Below are 17,542 nucleotides of genomic sequence, written 5' to 3' on the forward strand. Positions count from 1 at the left end.
CAGAAATCTCTTTCTCTACACTAGTAATGATGTAGGAGAAAGAGAAATTAGGAGAACAATTTCATTTATAATTGCATTAAAAAGAATAAAACACCTAGGAATAAATTTAACCAAGGAGTTGAAAGATCTGTACTCCAAAAGCTATAAAATACTGATTAAAGAAATTAAAGATGTCACAAACAAATGGAAAGATATTCCATGTTGATGGATTGGAAGAACCAATATTGTTAGAATGTCTTTAGTACCCAAAACCATCTAAAGATTTAATGCAATCTCTATCAGAATGTCAATATTTTTCAAAAAACTAGAACAAGTAACCCCACAATTTGTATAGAACCACAAAAGGCCCCAAGTAGCCAAAGCAATCTTGGAAAAGAAGAACAAACATGGAGGTAATCAAAATAGTATGGTACTGGCACAAATACCATAGCTCAATGGAACAGAATAGCGAGCCCAGAAATAAAGCCATGCATACATGATCAGTCAGTCTATGATAAAGGAGGCAACAATATATAGTGGGAAAAAGTCTCTTCAACAAATGGTGTTGAGAAAACTGGACCATTTTCTTACACCACAAAAAAATAAACTCAAAATGGATTAAAGACCTAAACGTGAGACCTGAAACCATAAAATTCCTAGAAGAAAGCATAGGCAGTAATTTCTTTGACATTGGCTGTAGAAACATTTTCTTAAATATCTCCTCTGGTGAAGGAAACAAAAGCAAAATTAAACTTCGGGAGAACACAAAAATAAAAAAGTTTTTGCACAGGGAAGGAGGAAACTATCAACAAAACACAGAGGCAGTCTGATGAATGGGAGAAGATATTTGCAAATATTTCTGTTAAGAGGTTGATATCCAGAGTACACAAAGAACTTACATAACTCAACACCAAAACCCCACAAATAATCCAATTAAAAAATGGGCGGAAGACCTGAATAGCATTTTCTCTACAGAAGACATACAGATGATCTCAGTTATATGAAAAGATGCTCAACATCACTAATCATCAGGGAAGTGCAAACCAGAACTACACAGGTATTTCACCTTACATCTGTCAGAATGACCAGTATCAAAAAGACCAGAAATAAGAGTGTTTGGCAAGGATGTGGAGAAAAAGGAACTCTTGTGCATTGTTGGTGAGAATATAAATTGGTGCAGCCACTGCAGAAAATAGTATGGGATTTCCTCAAAAAATTAAAAATAGAAATACCATATGATCAAAAAAAAAAAAAAAAAAGAAATACCATATGATCCACTAATTCTACCACTGGCTATTTACCCAAAGAAAATAAAAACACTAATTTGAAAAGACATATGCACCTCTATGCTTACTGCAGCATTATTTACAATAGCCAAACTATGGAAGCAACCCAGTGTCCCATCAACAGGTGAATGGATAGAGAAGATGTGGTATATACATAAAATGGAATATTACTCAGTGATAAAAAAGAATAAGATCTTGCCCGTTGTGACAACAGGACAGACCTCGAGGGTATAATGTTTAGTGAAAGAAGTCAGTCAGAGAAAGACAAATACCATGACTTCACTTACGTGTTGAATCTAAAAATCAGGATGAGCAAACAACAATAACAAAATAAACAGATGCTTAAATAAAGACAACAAACTAGTGGTTATGAGAGGGGAACTAATATAGCATTGTATGTTAATTGGACAAAAACAATGGCTTAAGTTGAGTTTTCTTTTTCCCTAGTTTTTAAAATTTATTTCTTTTTATTTCTTTTTATATTTGAGTATATTTGACACACAGTGTTAGTTACAGATATACAACATGGCAGTTCAACAATTCTTTATGTTATGCTGTGCTTGCCACAAGTATAGTCACCATGCGAAACTATTACAGTACTGTAATACACAGTACTATATATTACAGTATATTGATTATATATCCTCTGCTGTACCTTTTATTCCCATGACTTGTTACATAACTAGAAGCCTGTATCTCCCACTCATTTTGTCCAACCCCCTCTCCCATCTCCTCTGACAACCAGCAGTTCTTTGTATTTTATAGGTCTGATTCTGTACTTATCTTTAGTTTTAAAATAAAACTAGCTTTATAATTTAAAAAGCTAGAATTGGTAATATTAAATAAGCTATTTAATTTCCAAGAAAGAACATATTCATTAACTAAAAAACATTATAAATAGCTGCATGCATTGTTTGTGTGTGTGGGCCAATGTTTCATTACCCAATGCACTATGCATTTTGAAATTTTATTTTCCTTTACCTTCCTCCACCTCCAGGGATAGTGCCCTAATTTAAATAATACATAGTTATGAAATAAGGAAAAAATTACTAACTCTTTTTTTTAATTACTTATTCTTTAGTCTAATATTAAGAATAAAAATATAAGCAGGATTTCCATGTGTTTTATTTATGATGAGAAATACATGTTTTATATATTTGTTGATTTATTTTCAGATGAATTATATACTAAAGTTTATTAAATTTTTCTATACAGTTATTTGGAGACTGCTGCCTGTGTTCGTTTACTTTTTATTCTGGGGAATGTCTGAAGTTAACATTTCTAGCAATTCGGTGGCATGAAAATGTATTTACAACTATGAGGTAAGGTAAAGGTTTTTTTCTTCTTTATTTTTTATCCCTTTTACAGGAATATTTTTTTCTCCCATAAGAGCATAGTAGGATTAGTTAAATGAAATTAAATTTGAACTTCTGAGATTTTACAAAGCTGTTCTTCCCATAAATACTACTGTTAGTTTTCTTTTTTTTTTTTTTTGTTGTACTGTTAGTTTTCATTTTAAATGTTTACTCTAGAAGGTTTTTCTTGTTTTTGTTTCGTGTCCTTTCTTGGAATTGAGAACATGTAAAAGGTAAGAAAGTCTTGTATTAAAATTCTAGAGGTAGCTATTTTGAAAAATAATTCAATTGAATTTTAAAAGGGACATAATTTGAATTTAATACTGTACCTTTTAAATACTCCAGTACTTTTTAATTAAAAATAGTTTTATTGGGATCCCTCGGTGGCGCAGCGGTTTAGCGCCTGCCTTGGGCCCAGGGCGTGATCCTGGAGACCCGGGATCGAATCCCACATCGGGCTCCCAGTGCATGGAGCCTGCCTCTCCCTCTGCCTCTCCTCTCTCTCTCTCTCTCTCTCTCTCTCTCTCTCCTCTCTGTGACTATCATAAATAAATAAATTAAAAAATATATATAAATAAAAAAAATAGTTTTATTGGGGCACCTGGGTGGCTCAGTTATCTGCCTTTGGCTCAGACCATGGTCCCAGATTTCTGGATTTAAGCCTGCATTGGGTTTCCTGCTCAGTGGGAAGTCTGCTTCTCCCTCTCCCTTTGCCTCTCCCTCCACCCCCTCCCATCCTCCTCTGCTCCTGCATGCACAAGCTCTCTCTCTCAAATAAATAAATGAAAAAAAAAAAGTTTTATTTAGGGGCACCTGGTTGACTCAGAAGAGTATGCCACTCTTGCTCTTGAGGTCATGAGTTTGAGCTCCACATTGGGTGTAGAGATTACTTAAAAAAATTAATATAAATAAAATAAAAATAGTTTTATTTATTCTAAAAAGCCCAGTAATATACAGAGTACATTAAAAGCATATAATGCCTAAGCAAGATTTAGTAAAAATGTGTTTTTTTCTGTTTTTCTTCATTTTCTTATGTTAACAGTACTTCATTAAAGTATAATTTAGATAAAGTAAAATGAATAAATCTTAAGTGTATAATGAGATGGATTTTCATAAGTATACATGTGTATAACTGTCCTCATATCAAATATAGAACATTGAGACTATTTTATTTTTTTATATGGAAGCTCCAAAGCATGGAGGGTTTGAACTAATGACCCTAAGATCAAGACCTGCGCTGAGATCAAGAATTGGATGCTTAACCAACTAAGCCACCCAGGCGCGCCTATTTTTATTTTTTAAAAGAGTTTATTTTTAAGTAATCTCTGCCCAGCATGGGGTTCGAACTTAAAACCCCAAGATCAAGAGTTGTAGGCTCTAGCAACAGACAGGCATCCCAGAACATTGCCACTACTTTAAAAATCCTTTCTTCTCTATTTCTTTAATTTCTGTAAAAATATTTACAATAATGTAGAAATCTGTGTCCTGTAAAACTTTCATCAAAGCAGATGTATTTGGAGTTGACTCTGAAGCATGCCGTTACTAACAGAATGCTGATACTGAACTTATTGAGCTGGCAACTGCTCTTGTGCCTTTGATGAAACTTCTGGAGAGTTGCTAAGAGGCCCCTTAATATTTGTGCACATGTAGGAATTTAGTTGAATCCTTAAGTTTTGTTTATGATGAACTAAATATTAATTTAAAAAGTTACCATATGAAAAAAAAAAAAAAAGTTACCATATGGGCAGCCCGGGTGGCTCAGTAGTTTAAGCCGCCTTTAGCCCAAAGCCTGATCCCAGGATCGAGTCCCACATCGGGCTCCCTGCATGGAGCCTGCTTCTCCCTCTGACTGTGTCTCTGCCTCTCTCTCTCTCTGTGTCTCTCATGAATAAATAAATAAAAAATCTTAAAAAAATATATAAAAAGTTACCATATTTCCTATTTTCAATTATTTCATTACTTTCTTAGGTCATTGCCATACCATGTTCATTGGGCACAACAAAACTGCCATCTGTGCAATCTGATTCCTAAATGTGCCTCAGTAAAGTCAAGAGGTGCTCTCATTTCTGCCTTTTCAAGAGATGGTGTTACCCTGGCAGTAACCCTTAATCAGAAAGACCCAAAGGTCAGTAAATATAATCTGTCCTGGAAGTAACTTATAAAAAAGTTTAGTCCAGCTTGGAGTTCCTTGTTTTTTAATGTCATGTTTTGTTCTTTGAATTGGTGTTTTCTGATCCAATTTAGTATTGTAGATTGTTAAAGTTATTTAAACTGGCTGCTGAAAAAAAAAAATAAAAAAAAAAAATAAACTGGCTGCTGTAATTTCAAAACTTGGCCTTCAGAAGTGAAAAGAGAATAGTAAAAAGGAAGAAAAAAGTACAAAGTGGTAACTGATGTCCTTAAAATAGAGTATAAGAGTGAGGAGTTACAGTTTTCAGTACTGTTTTGCCAGTTGGGAAAGACTTCCAAGAGAGTTTATTGATATGATAATAGGTCTCTGGGTCTCTAGAATCAAAAATAATGATTAAAGCAAAATAATTTAATGGTTTTGTTGGTTTTTTTTCCCTCCTTTCTAGGCAACTCAGGTATTGTTCATAAACACACTGAATTTTGTTACTCTCTGTGGTAGCCTGAGAGGATGTAGTAATAAGAATCCTGTGGTTCCAGCTACACTTATCAGGTAAAAACTCCTGTGTTTCTATTAGTGTTTCAATTTTCTGATAGTTTAATAAATTTAAGGCTCTGGTAATTCAAAAGATATCTAAATAAGTATTTAGATAGAGAATGCAATTTACTTTCAGTACTTGTAATTGATAGATTCTTTTTTTTTTTAAAGATTTTATTTATTTATTCATGAGAGACACAGAGAGAGAGGCAGAGACACAGGCAGAGGGAGAAGCAGGCTCCACGCAGAGAGCCAGACATGGGACTTGATCACCAGGATCATGCCCTGGGCTGAAGGTGGCAGCGCTAAACTGCTGGGCCACCCGGGCTGCCCTGATTAATAGATTCTAAAAATTGCTTCATGTAAGGAAAATCTCACTTTCAGAAAGGGTCTTGGGGGACGCCTGGGTGGCTCAGTGGTTGAGCGTCTGCCTTTGGCTCGGGGTGTGATCCTGGGATCCCAGGATTGAGTCCCGCATCAGGCTCCCTGCATGGAGCCTGCTTCTCCCTCTGCCTGTGTCTCTCATGAATAAATAAATCTTTTTTTTTTTTTTTTTTTTAAAGAAAAAAAGGGTCTTGGTAGGGTGGAAGATACATGAACATATTTTCTTTTTTTCTTTTATTTTTTCTTGCATTGTCTCAGGAAGAGTAGAATCACAATTGGTAGGAAAGTATTGAGTTTCATTAGAGACCAAAATGAAGACATCCTGGACTGGGAAAACCATTATATGCTCAGGGAGGCTGAGGTGTTAGCTTTTAAACAAAATTGCCATGCTCTGCGTATGGGTTAATAACAACGTAAGTCATGATTTTGGATGGCACCACCAGGATCTACTTGGGATTATAGAGTAGGAAGATTTCCTCTTAGACTTCTTAATTTCCTTTTCTGAATCTCTGAATTCCCAGTTTTCAGGCCTATCTAGCCTTCCCCTTCATTTTCTTTTCCTCCCCAAAAGTTCCTTTCTAAAGGTATTATTTATTCTTACATCTGAAATTAATGTAACATCATGTCTCTATTGTACTTCAATAAAATAAATAAGTAAAAAATATTACTGGTCTCAGTGCAGTAGGCTGCTTGACTTAGAGTGTCATTATTTACATGAGGAGCTACTTTCTGTCTCCATAAGATATTCATATTACCAGATAGTTACGGAGTGGTAAAGATAGCTTTAGGGAAGAGAGTGTGCTGCTGCATGGACCTCTGGCAAGCTGCAGAGAGGACAGGCATGGTATTGACTTTTAAATTCATCAGTAGATTTAGTTGTAGGCACCAATATGATTAAAGTTGTTCTAATTAAAATGTGACTGACTGAAAAACTTAACTGTTCTACAGAGTATTTTCGTCTTATCATTTGCTTACCTGTCTGTGAATTTCTGATTGGAATATTGTTTGGAATACATATTTATGAGCAAGCATTTTTTTCTTACCTTCTTTCTGGGAAGTAAAATTACCCAAAATGTATGTGATAATTGCCTACTATTCATTCTTTTCCCCTTATTTTTGGAGTGTTTCACCCCTGCTAGGCCATTTTAAATCATGAAAGACATTGTAGAGTCCTCTAAATATACTGTCTTGCTTTTTCTAGGTCCTACTGGGTAGGTGATATCAGCTGGACTCACGATAGTCTTTTTCTGGCTTGTATGTTAAAACGTGGCTCCCTGGTTTTATTGACCTGTCAAGGTGAATTGGTGACATTAATTACATTTGGTTGCTCCATAGAATTTGGGCCAGCAGAATTTATTCCTTTTCACCCACTAATAACATATAGGTGAGACATTTGAATTGTTTTGTTTTCAGGTTTTCTCCTTCGGTATTTACTATGTATTTTTGTAAAATAATTTTGTCTTTCAAATTGTCTTATTCTTTCTTTGAGTCTGTTATCTTAATATCTGTTTCTTATTTATAGTTTTCCTTTATTTCTTTTTGTTGCTTAATCCTGGTGAAAATTTGACATTGTGGCTATGTAAGTATAAGTTACTTAAATATTTAGTAGCACTAAAACATTTATTTTCTTTTATATAAAAGTTCAAAGAAGTGTGATGTATCTTTTATTGTTTTAAAAGAAGAGCAGTTAAATTAGTAACTCAAACGTAAGTTGGTACATGGATTTATCTGTTTTTTTTCCTCAAAAGGAAAGAAGGAAAAAACTGTGGGAAAAGAATAGAAGACTTTAGAATTTAGCCATATGTTAATTTTTAATTGTGGGGTGGGTTAGCAGCTGGGTTTGGAGTCATACCAAAATTTAAATCTTGGCAGCCCCAGTGGCGCAGCGGTTTAACGCCGCCTGCGGCCTGGGGTGTGATCCTGGAGACCCCGGATCGAGTCCCACATCGGGCTCCCTGCATGGAGCCTGCTTCTTCCTCTGCCTGTATCTCTGCCCCTCTCTCCTCTGTGTCTTTCATGAATAAATAAATAAAATCTAAAAAAAAAAAAATTTAAATCTTGGTTCTTAAAAAAAAAATCTTGGTTCTTCTACTTATTAATTGTGTGACTTTAGGTAAGTTATACTTTAAGTCTTTTTTTTTTTTTTTTTTTACTGTGAAGTGTAAATTACTCTATTTCTTAGGGTTGAGAGAATGAAGTAAAAAAATAATTAGTAATAAACTGCTTAGCACAGTTCTTTTTTTTTTTTTTTTTTGCACAGTTCTGACATAAAGTAGGTGTTCAGTAAATATTTGTTGTTATTGATGTTGATATTAGATATGACCTGACATGTATACACAGGTATTGACAAAACAAAAAAATTGGAAAAGTCCTTTGAAATCAATCCATTGCCATTGCCTCAAAGAAAGGAAATTGAGGACAGGTGTGTCCTTGATTATATTTAGCAAAAAATGATGCTTAATTTTTAGTATTAGAAAATTCTAGTTGAACAGTTTGTCTCTTCCTGCAGTGAAAGTATTTTTCCTTATTTTTTAAGGTCCAATTCATAATTGACTTGAATTGCCTCATATTTTTTAGAATTAATTTAGGGGGCATCCCGGGTGGCTCAAGGGCTTAGCGCCGCCTTCAGCCTTGGGCGTGATCCTGGAGACCTGGGATCGAGTCCCACGTCTGGCTCCCTACATGGAGCCTGCTTCTCCCTCTGCCTGTCTCTGCCTCTCTGTGTCTCTCATGAATAAATAAATAAAATATTAAAAAAAGAATTAATTTAGGACCTTTTAAATTGGATTACTTTTTCTGATTATAAAAGAAATACATCTTTATTATTTAAAAAAAGAAACTTAGAAATCAAATGCTGTAAAACTAGTGTAGAAAATGAAATACTCCAAAACAAACAAACAAACAAAAAAAAGAAAATGAAATACTCTTGTAATCCTATTTCTCCCAAATAACAATTATTAATGTTTTAGTGTATTGTCCTACAAATTAAAAAAAGTATGTATGACTTTATAATAATAATATTAGTTTCTTTTTTAAAACAAAATGAATTCTATGATATATGCTGTTTACTGTTTTGCTTTTTTGATTAAACAGTTTATATTATACATCTTTCCATGAAGTAATTTTTTAATGTTCTATAGATTCCTTGTGGTGTGTATGTCCTATATTTAACTAGTCTCCTGTTGTTGACTATTTGGCCAATAAAACCTGTATTTGAATAATTTCCTAACCAGAAAGAGATTATAATATATTATTGATTATTTGATCTCTTTATAAAGCCCCAAAGTTAATAAGCAGCGATATTGAGTAATCCTAATCAGGTACACCAACATAACAGTAAATAAGTACATTTATATGGAAACTCGTCAAATTTAATCTAAAACTGATAAAAAGTTAGTCACTACCATCTTTTCCAAATGTCTTTCTCAGTTTTTTTCTCCCCCTCCTTTTTTGTAAGAGAGAGAGGGGCAGAGGGAGAGGGAAAGACATTTTTTATTTTTAAGATTTTATTTTTTTATTCGAGAGAGAGAGAGAGAGAGAAAGTGTGGCAGAGTCACAGGCAGAGAGAGAAACAGGCTCCATGCAGGAAGCCCGACTTGGGACTCGATCCTGGGTCTCCAGGATCACACCCCGGGCTGAAGGCGGCACTAAACCTCTAAGCCACCCGGGCTGTCCAAGGGACAGAGAATCTTAAGCAAATTCCAAGCCTAGTGCAGAGCCCGACTCAGGGCTCAGCCCCACAACCCTGAGATCATGACCTGAGCTGAAATCAAGAGTTGGACACTCAACCAACTGAGCCACCCAGGCTCCCCTTCTTTCTCCTCCTTAATAACAAGTATATTCATAACTCATAATTACATTCTTTTTTCATAATTATATTCTTATATTTATATATGGTAAGAAGGAAACTTTACTATTAACTCTCTAATAGTAAAAATGAACTACCTTAATTCTTTTCTGAAATAGTTTGTTTAAAACTAAAAACAAAATAGAGTAAATGCCACAATTCAGGGGGCATTTAAAAAACATAAATCTACATATTATTTAACATTTGTGTTTTCCTTAGAGATATATGCAATTAAATGTTAGTGTGTTTAACTGGCTTTTTTATCATTGTGTAGCTTTTAATTGTTGTTTTGCTTTTCTTTGGAATAATATGATTGTTTCCTTTAAGATTTTTCTCTTACTAATTCTTTAATTTTGTGTTTGTTTGCTAGACCACAGCAGTTTACATTTCAAGATTCAAATAATTCTGTAGACTCATCAGCTTCTGATAGTGACCCCATGAGACAGAGATTTTCCATAAAAGCACACTCCCGGTTACCCTACCTCATTATTTCTGATGGATACATGGTCACAACCCTTCGATTTGTTGATAACCTGTCTCCGTCAGTGCTCATGAGATCCCTTCTACTTGATTCAACCCAGAGGCTTGAGAAAACATATCAAAGTATGATATTGTCTAAGGTATAGTGCTTTTTGGTATCATTGGTAAAAGTTGGCTGCTTAGTCTTTCCAGATTAAAACCATACTGACAGTAATGTCCTTGGATTGTGTACAGTTGTCTATAGAATTTGTAATTGTTTGTGGTGGAATTACAGATAAACTTTTACTCTTAGAAATCTCTTATCTTCTACAGCCAAAAGGCAAAGGGCTGAACTTACGATCACTGGATTCCCTGAGATCTAGCCTGTTAAAACACCAAGGAAATCAAAGTTTAGCTGATTCTACTGTCCCCAGATTCTTACAGACAGAAGAAACAATGAAGTTAAGTGAAAAAACAGCAGATTTCCAGGTACTTAGTAGCAGTGTTTTATTTACTTTGAACAGTTACATATTGACTTTATTCCAAGAAACATTTGTTTTGTTAAAGGGAAAGAAATTTGAGGACATCAGTGATTTTACTTGTAAGGTGTTACATGATATTAAGTATAAATTTTTTTCACTCACATTTTAGGATTTTGAAGCAGAAGAAACTAATGAAGGCAATCACTTTCCGAACAACTTATTCTCACTTTGGAATAAAAAAAATGATCCATTGTTCAGTAGTGTCAAGGAGGGAAGACTGGAATTTGCATCTATGTTTGACACAATACATGCAAAAGATAATGTCAAGGAAACAGATAAAACCATTACAGAACTGCATTCTGTCCAGAAAAATCTCCTTGCAGCATGGACTATAGGAATTTCAAAAAATGTGATGGAAAAAAATGTAATGTTGAATTACACGGTAGTTTGTATCACTCATTTTTTCTACATTCTTCAATTTATAAAATGTCCTTTCCCCAAACTAGATATTTTTTTAAACAAGAGCACAGGCCAAAATGCATGGGTCCTTTGTATCTTTCAACTTTTTCATCAGTGTTTATCAATCCAGTATTGGGATATGAGATACAAACAAGATGTGGGACATTTGGTAAAGCTGACCTCAAATACTATAAAGCTTTTGCTGACTCAGCAACAACAGGGTCAGTTATTCTCAGAGAAGCTTTTGGCTAGTTTTCATTTACTTAAAATGGTAGCCGATAATTTAAATGCTATATATGGTCTTCAACCTGAAGTTATTTCAGCCTCAACTGATGGAAGTAGAACAGCAAATCAAGACAAACTGGTGGTACCCATTTTTCAAATGTTTCAAGATAGTGGTTCTCAGGAAAAATGGTCCTGGAACTCATCTTTCAAGATTTGTCCTCAAGTAGTAAATCTTGCTCAACAACCAGGACACAGGTATAATTACTTTCTGTTAGGGTACTATCAACATTATAGATGTTTTCCTTTTTGAAAAATTGAGATAAAATTCCCATACTGAAAAAGTCACCATTTTAAAGTGTAAAATTCAATGCTTTTTAGTATAGTCACAAGGTTTTAGAACCATTAGCACTAATTGCAGAATTTTTTTTTTTAAGATTTTATTCATTTATCTGAGGGAGAGTGAGGAGGAACAGAGGGGGAGGGAGAAGAAAGGGGAAAGAATCCCAAGCAGACTCCTCGCTGAGCCCAATGCAAGGCTTGATCCCACAACCTGGAGAGCACGACCTGAGCAGAAACCAAGAATTGGATGCCCAACTGACAGAGCCACCCGGTGCCCTTCCAGAATGTTTTTATGATCCTTAAAAGAAACCCTGTATTAGGGGGTGCCTGGGTGGCTCAGTATGTTGAGCGTCTGCCTTTGCCTCAGGTTGTGATCCTGTGATCTTGGGATTGAGTCCCGTGTCAGGCTCCCAGCTCCAGGGGGAGCCTGCTTCTCCCTGCCTTTGCCTCTATCTCCTTCTCTTTCTCTCTGTCTCTCATGAATAAATGAATGAATGAATGAATGAATAAATAAATAAATAAATAAATAAATAAATCTTAAAAGAAACCCTGTATCTATTACCAGTCGGCATTAATAAATTTTTATGTTATTTTAAAATATTGTAGAATTTATGCCGAGTTTTATTCAACACATGTATTTTATTAGTCTTGGGCAGCCATGATATATCTCCAAGTATTGAATAATGTTGGTTTAGGTAAGCGCTACAGAAAAATAACCACGAAGATCTAAAAAATGTTGGGATACCTGGGTGGCTCAGCAGTTGAGTATCTACCTTCAGCTTAGGTCGTGATCCTGGAGTTGCAGGATCGAGTCCCACATTGGGCTCCCTGCATGGAGCCTGCTTCTCCCTCTACCTGTGTCTCTGCCTCTCTCTCTGTGTCTCTCATGAATAAATAAATAAAATCTTTAAAAAAAGATTTAAAAAATATATTATGTATTTTTGGATCAGTGGACTTTGTGCTGTTTAAATCTGATCAGTTTGTATATACATTATTATATCAGTAAAGAGTATAGGCAAAAGTAATAAGGCTAAGTAGGAGACTGTACTCATTTTTATTCCTAGTCTGAAATTTGGTTTTGATGATCACTTAATTTTGTCTGCAGATTGATTGTCCTCTGGAGAGTATTGTACAAAAAAACTTTATGGTATCAAACACAATTAAGTCAAAGACTTCCTGAAGATGACAGGCAGTTAATGGAAAAGATGGCACAAGAAGCATCTACTGTCAAGGCTCTGTTATGTCATATACAGGCTAACTTACAGACTGCTGGAGTTCATGTGAACCAAGGCTTGGAACTTAAATCTATCAATGGTCAGTAGCTTATAAACATTTTCCAACTCTGTGAATAAGCAATGTTGTTAACTGGGCTTTGATTTTATTAATTGCTTGTGATTCCTTGTTTTTCAAAATAGTTTCTAACTGAGCTGCATCCACTAAATTTTAAAATGAAGTAAATTTTTATAAAGTAATGTCATTAACCATGACTGGTTGTTGGTTAAAAACTTTGTAGGTGAAGAATATTTCCTGTTAGGATCATATGAAAAATCTGTTCAATTGTGGAAGAAAGCACTACAAGAAACCCAAGAGAAAGGTAGGAGAGTGTTAAAAAATAATAGTCACCATAATATTGGTAGGAACGTATTTTGGAATGCTGTAGAGTTTAAAAATAATTCCAAAGTTTCTGAGTACTCACAATTAATGCTCGAATGGAATACATAATGGTAGGCAACTTGACTGTCAGAAATAGTTATTTAAAATTGTTTTTTGTCTTGGAATTTGTAGCACCAAGAATTTTTTCCATTACCTAGAGGAGGCTCCCTCTGTCCTTTCTTTTGGTTAGTGAGTTGTGATTAATTATTGATGGGGAAAAATGAGATTTATTTATTATTATTTTTTTTTTTTAAATGAGATTTAGATCCTAAATAAAATAATGTTTTTTTGGCCATTTGCTTTTTACAGACTTAGAGAAGCATGGAGCTAAGGCTCTCTGTCCTTAAGTATTTCAACTTGAAGAATTTCCTGTGAGTTAGACTGATTGTTGGGTTAAGTATGGGCTTCATGGAATTCTTTTTTTTTTCTTCATGGAATTTTTGATGAGACTATAGGATTGTAGATTCTAGAAACTGGTGATAGCTTTTATGGTATTGAGGGTAGGCTAGGATGACAGAAGTTCTCAGCTAGCAACCTTGGAACTAGCCATGACTGTAACTATCACATGGTCAGGTTTGGCCAATTATTAAGTTAATTTTATGACTTCTTTGTATATTTCATTCATTCTCCTATTTAACCAGTATTTATCAAGGGCCCTGTATGTCCCTAGTACTGTAGTAGGTACTAGGGTTAACTGAAATAAATAACTTTACCCTTAAGTTGCCCATAAAATGGAGAGATTACATAAACAACTAGCACTTTTCTTGTTATGTTGTTTGGTAGGTGCTGGGGAAGCACAGAAGAGCACTTCCCACAACCTAAGGCTGGAGTGTCAGCATTAGTCTGGGGAAAACTTGGAGCAGTTGACATTAAAAAAATTTCTTTAAGGATTTTACTTCTTTATTTGAGACAATGAGAGAGAGTGAGAGAAAGTAGGAGGTGGGGGAGAGGCAGAGGCAGAGGGAGAGAGAGAGGTAAACTCCTGTTCAGCAGAGAGCCTGACTCTGGGGCTCCATCCTGGGACTCCTGGATCATGACCTGAGCCATAGACAGATGCTTAGCCAACTGAGCCACCCAGGTACCCCAGGAATTGACATTTAAAATTGAATATAGGGATCCCTGGGTGGCGCAACGGTTTGGCGCCTGCCTTTGGCTCAGGGCGCGATCCTGGAGACCCAGGATCGAATCCCACGTCGGGCTCCTGGTGCATGGGACCTGCTTCTCCCTCTGCCTGTGTCTCTGCCTCTCTCTCTCTCTCTGTGACTATCATAAATAAATTAAAAAAAAAATTTAAAAAAATAAAAAAAAATAAAATTGAATATAAATCAGCCAGTTAAAATAGAAGTAATGATTTAACAAAGAAGATAGCATTATAAAAGCAAAAAGATGTGAGAAACCATGACAATTTGGTAAATTGTAAGTTGTTTAATAGGACTAAATTATATATGTATGCAATATTGGGGGTAAGGTGGTGAGAGCTAAGGTGAGAGATATATAGAGAATAGATGATAAGGAACATACTGTATGTATTGTCAAGGGATTAAGATTTTATCCCAAAGAGATTGGGATCAGTTAGAAACTTTATGTAGGAAAGAGAACTTTTTAAATGAATATAGGCCATTTGGAAAATTTCCTTTGGTGCAGTGTGGAGGGTCATTTGTAGAAATGTGGTGTAGATATGTAAGTCTCACATGGAAGCAGGAAAATTAGTCTGTTGAGGAGGTCCTGAATCAAAGCAATGTCAAGAGTAGTGGAGAACAGAGGTTATACTTGACAGACAATAGGTTTGATCAGTTGGACTTGGTGACTGAGTAGATTTGGAGAAAGAAGTCTAATGGCATTCTCAGTAGGGGATTGTCCAACTGGATGAAGAGGTGTGACATTCAAGAAGGTGAGAAGTTCTGATGGAGAAATGAATTCCATTCTGAACCTTTACATTTAATTTCTTTTCTAATTGTATCCACTAAAAATGGCTTCTAATAATAGAGACTGAAATTAATAACTTCTTTTAATAAGAAAATTTATTTCTCTGTCTTAGAAAAGGAGACCAGAAATTCACACTCTGGGGCTGATTTGGTGTTCCTATGGTCTAGTTAAAGACCCGTGCTCCTTTAGTTTTTCTACTCAGTCACCTTAGTGCATTGCTTCCGATCTTAAGGCCCATTACATGAGCTAAAATGAGTACTCGGACTCCAGCCATCACATCCATATTCTTGACAGCAGAAAGGAAGAAAGCAGGAAGGACAAGAAAGGGTGCACCTCCTAGATGAGTTACCTCCCTCCAAGCAGCTTTTCTGGAAGTTCTATCCAGTGTTTTCTTTTGGTTTATAATTCAGTCATTATTTTTTTACATGGCCACATCTAAGTGAGATCGTGCATTATTTATTTTTTTAAAGATTTTTTTTTTTTTTTAATTTTTAAGTTATCTCTGTCCCCAACATGGAGCTTGAACCTGCAACTCCAAGATCAGGAGTCTCATGCTCCACTGACTGAACCAGCTGGGCACCCCTGGGTGCATTGTTAGCCCCCCAAAATTGGAATTCTTTTACTCAGGAGGAATGGATAAGGTGTCAGTTCTAAACACCCTTCAGATACTTGGACACAGTGGTCAGGGGCTCCTATCTCTTTGGATAGTGCTTCTTTGGGAAGTCTCTTTGACTGATTGATATATGTATGGTATCTTGGCGTTTTCTTTTTTAGCATGTTTCCTTTTGTTTTATGCCATGTGTACTTGAGATAAATGTTGTTAATGGACCTCAGTGCTGAGTTGATGAGGATTTGCAGCTCTCTTGGAATAACATCTTAGTCATCCTAGGGCCTGATGAAAGATAATAAAATCGTTCAGAACTTAAAATGAAAAAGAACAAAGTATTGTTTTAAGAAAAAAAAAACTTTTATTGAAGTGTAAAATACAGAAAAATCCACATAACCTGAGTGTACAGCTCTCATAAGCTGAGAACATGCCTGTCTATCTTGCACCCAGATCAAGAACATTACCTTGCTGGGGTGCCTGGTTGGCTTATTTGGAAGAGTGTGTGACTCTTGATTTTGGAGTTGTGAATTTGACCTTCATGTTCAGTGTAGAGATTACTTAAATAAATAAACTTTAAAAAAAAAAGTTGCTAACGTGTTCTTAATGTAAGTTTAATTCTTTCTTGTTTAAGGAGGAAGAAGATCATGTTTTCTTCAGATGCGCTATTATCTTTCTCTTTTATACTGTTACCTCTATAGCTATAATTTAAATGATGCTCAAGGATTATGTGATCAACTAGTAAGAGAAATATTGAGGGGGTCCCACCTACCTGTAAAAGAAAATGAGGATTGTTCAGGTATGTATTTCAACAACCAGTATGTGTAATTTCATTCTTTTTATTCGTAGGTTTAGATATGAAATTGCTTATGCATAAAAGTTAGTTGCTCTGACTAAATTATGTTATGGTGAATTTTGACCTGTCAACTTCTCAATAACAATTATCATGGTTTTTTTTTTTTTTTTTTTTTAAATTTTTATTTATTTATGATAGTCACAGAGAGAGAGAGAGAGAGAGAGGCAGAGACACAGGCAGAGGGAGAAGCAGGCTCCATGCACCGGGAGCCCGACGTGGGATTCGATCCCGGGTCTCCAGGATCGCGCCCTGGGCCAAAGGCAGGCGCCAAACCACTGCGCCACCCAGGGATCCTTATCATGGGTTTTTTTGTTTTTGTTTTTGTTTTTTAAATTTTTGCATCCAGACAGCCAAGGTGGCTCAGCGGTTTAGCACCGCCTTCAGCCCAGGTTGTGATCCTGGAGACCCGGGATCGAGTCCCATGTCGGGCTCCCTGCATGGAGCCTGCTTCTCCCTCTGCCTGTGTCTCTGCCTCTCTCTCCCTCTCTCTCTCTGTCTCGCTCTGTGTCTCTCATGAATAAATAAATAAAATCTTAAGAAAAAAATCTTTGCATCCTCAGGCCTTAGCAATAATTGCCTGCTGAATTGATAGAATTGTTTTCTCACAGCCATATTTGTTAGAAATAATATCAGGTATCCAATTATTTTTCCTAAACATACTCATATTTTCTTTAACTGTTGCTTAAAGTGATTTAGTAAAGTGATGAACATCACTTTCTGAGGTATTCCAAGTCTCTTTTTTTAATTTGTTTCAGAGGCTTCGGGATATCTGCATTGCCCTTTCCAAAGAGATGTATTTAAATTAAGCAATACCCAGAGTGGAAGATATATATAAACATATATTATGCCAACTTAGGTTTTTATTATTTTAGCCACTGTTAATGGATTTCTTACTTTTTGTGATTTTTATCTTTTAAAATCTTTGTGTTCATTATGGAAGTAATATGTGTTCATTTTAGATAATTTTGAAAATATGGAAAAGTATAAAGAAGAAGTCACTTATAATTTGACGACTTTCTATGT

General features: G+C 35.4%; 1 protein-coding gene across 29 annotated transcripts in view; it reads left to right on the forward strand.

Annotated features, from left to right (window-relative positions):
- CPLANE1 (ciliogenesis and planar polarity effector complex subunit 1) overlaps positions 1-17,542 on the forward strand; it is a 138,045-nt gene that overhangs the window by 11,878 nt on the left and 108,625 nt on the right. For 28 of the 29 annotated variants that reach the window (XR_007410379.1, XR_007410378.1, XM_049109321.1 and 25 more), the window contains 10 exons: positions 2,481-2,587; positions 4,589-4,745; positions 5,197-5,300; positions 6,871-7,053; positions 9,887-10,136; positions 10,309-10,464; positions 10,627-11,396; positions 12,586-12,794; positions 12,994-13,074; positions 16,298-16,462. Coding sequence is in view for 27 of the 29 variants with exons in the window: in XM_049109321.1 (XP_048965278.1) it covers positions 2,481-2,587; positions 4,589-4,745; positions 5,197-5,300; positions 6,871-7,053; positions 9,887-10,136; positions 10,309-10,464; positions 10,627-11,396; positions 12,586-12,794; positions 12,994-13,074; positions 16,298-16,462 (2,182 nt within the window). In the remaining 2 variants the exon portion in view is untranslated. The remainder of the gene's footprint in view (positions 1-2,480; positions 2,588-4,588; positions 4,746-5,196; positions 5,301-6,870; positions 7,054-9,886; positions 10,137-10,308; positions 10,465-10,626; positions 11,397-12,585; positions 12,795-12,993; positions 13,075-16,297; positions 16,463-17,542) is intronic. The other variant, XM_049109337.1, reaches the window with a different exon arrangement.

The sequence above is a fragment of the Canis lupus genome, chromosome 4 (genome assembly GCF_003254725.2).
Source record: "Canis lupus dingo isolate Sandy chromosome 4, ASM325472v2, whole genome shotgun sequence".
Lineage (NCBI taxonomy): Eukaryota > Metazoa > Chordata > Mammalia > Carnivora > Canidae > Canis > Canis lupus.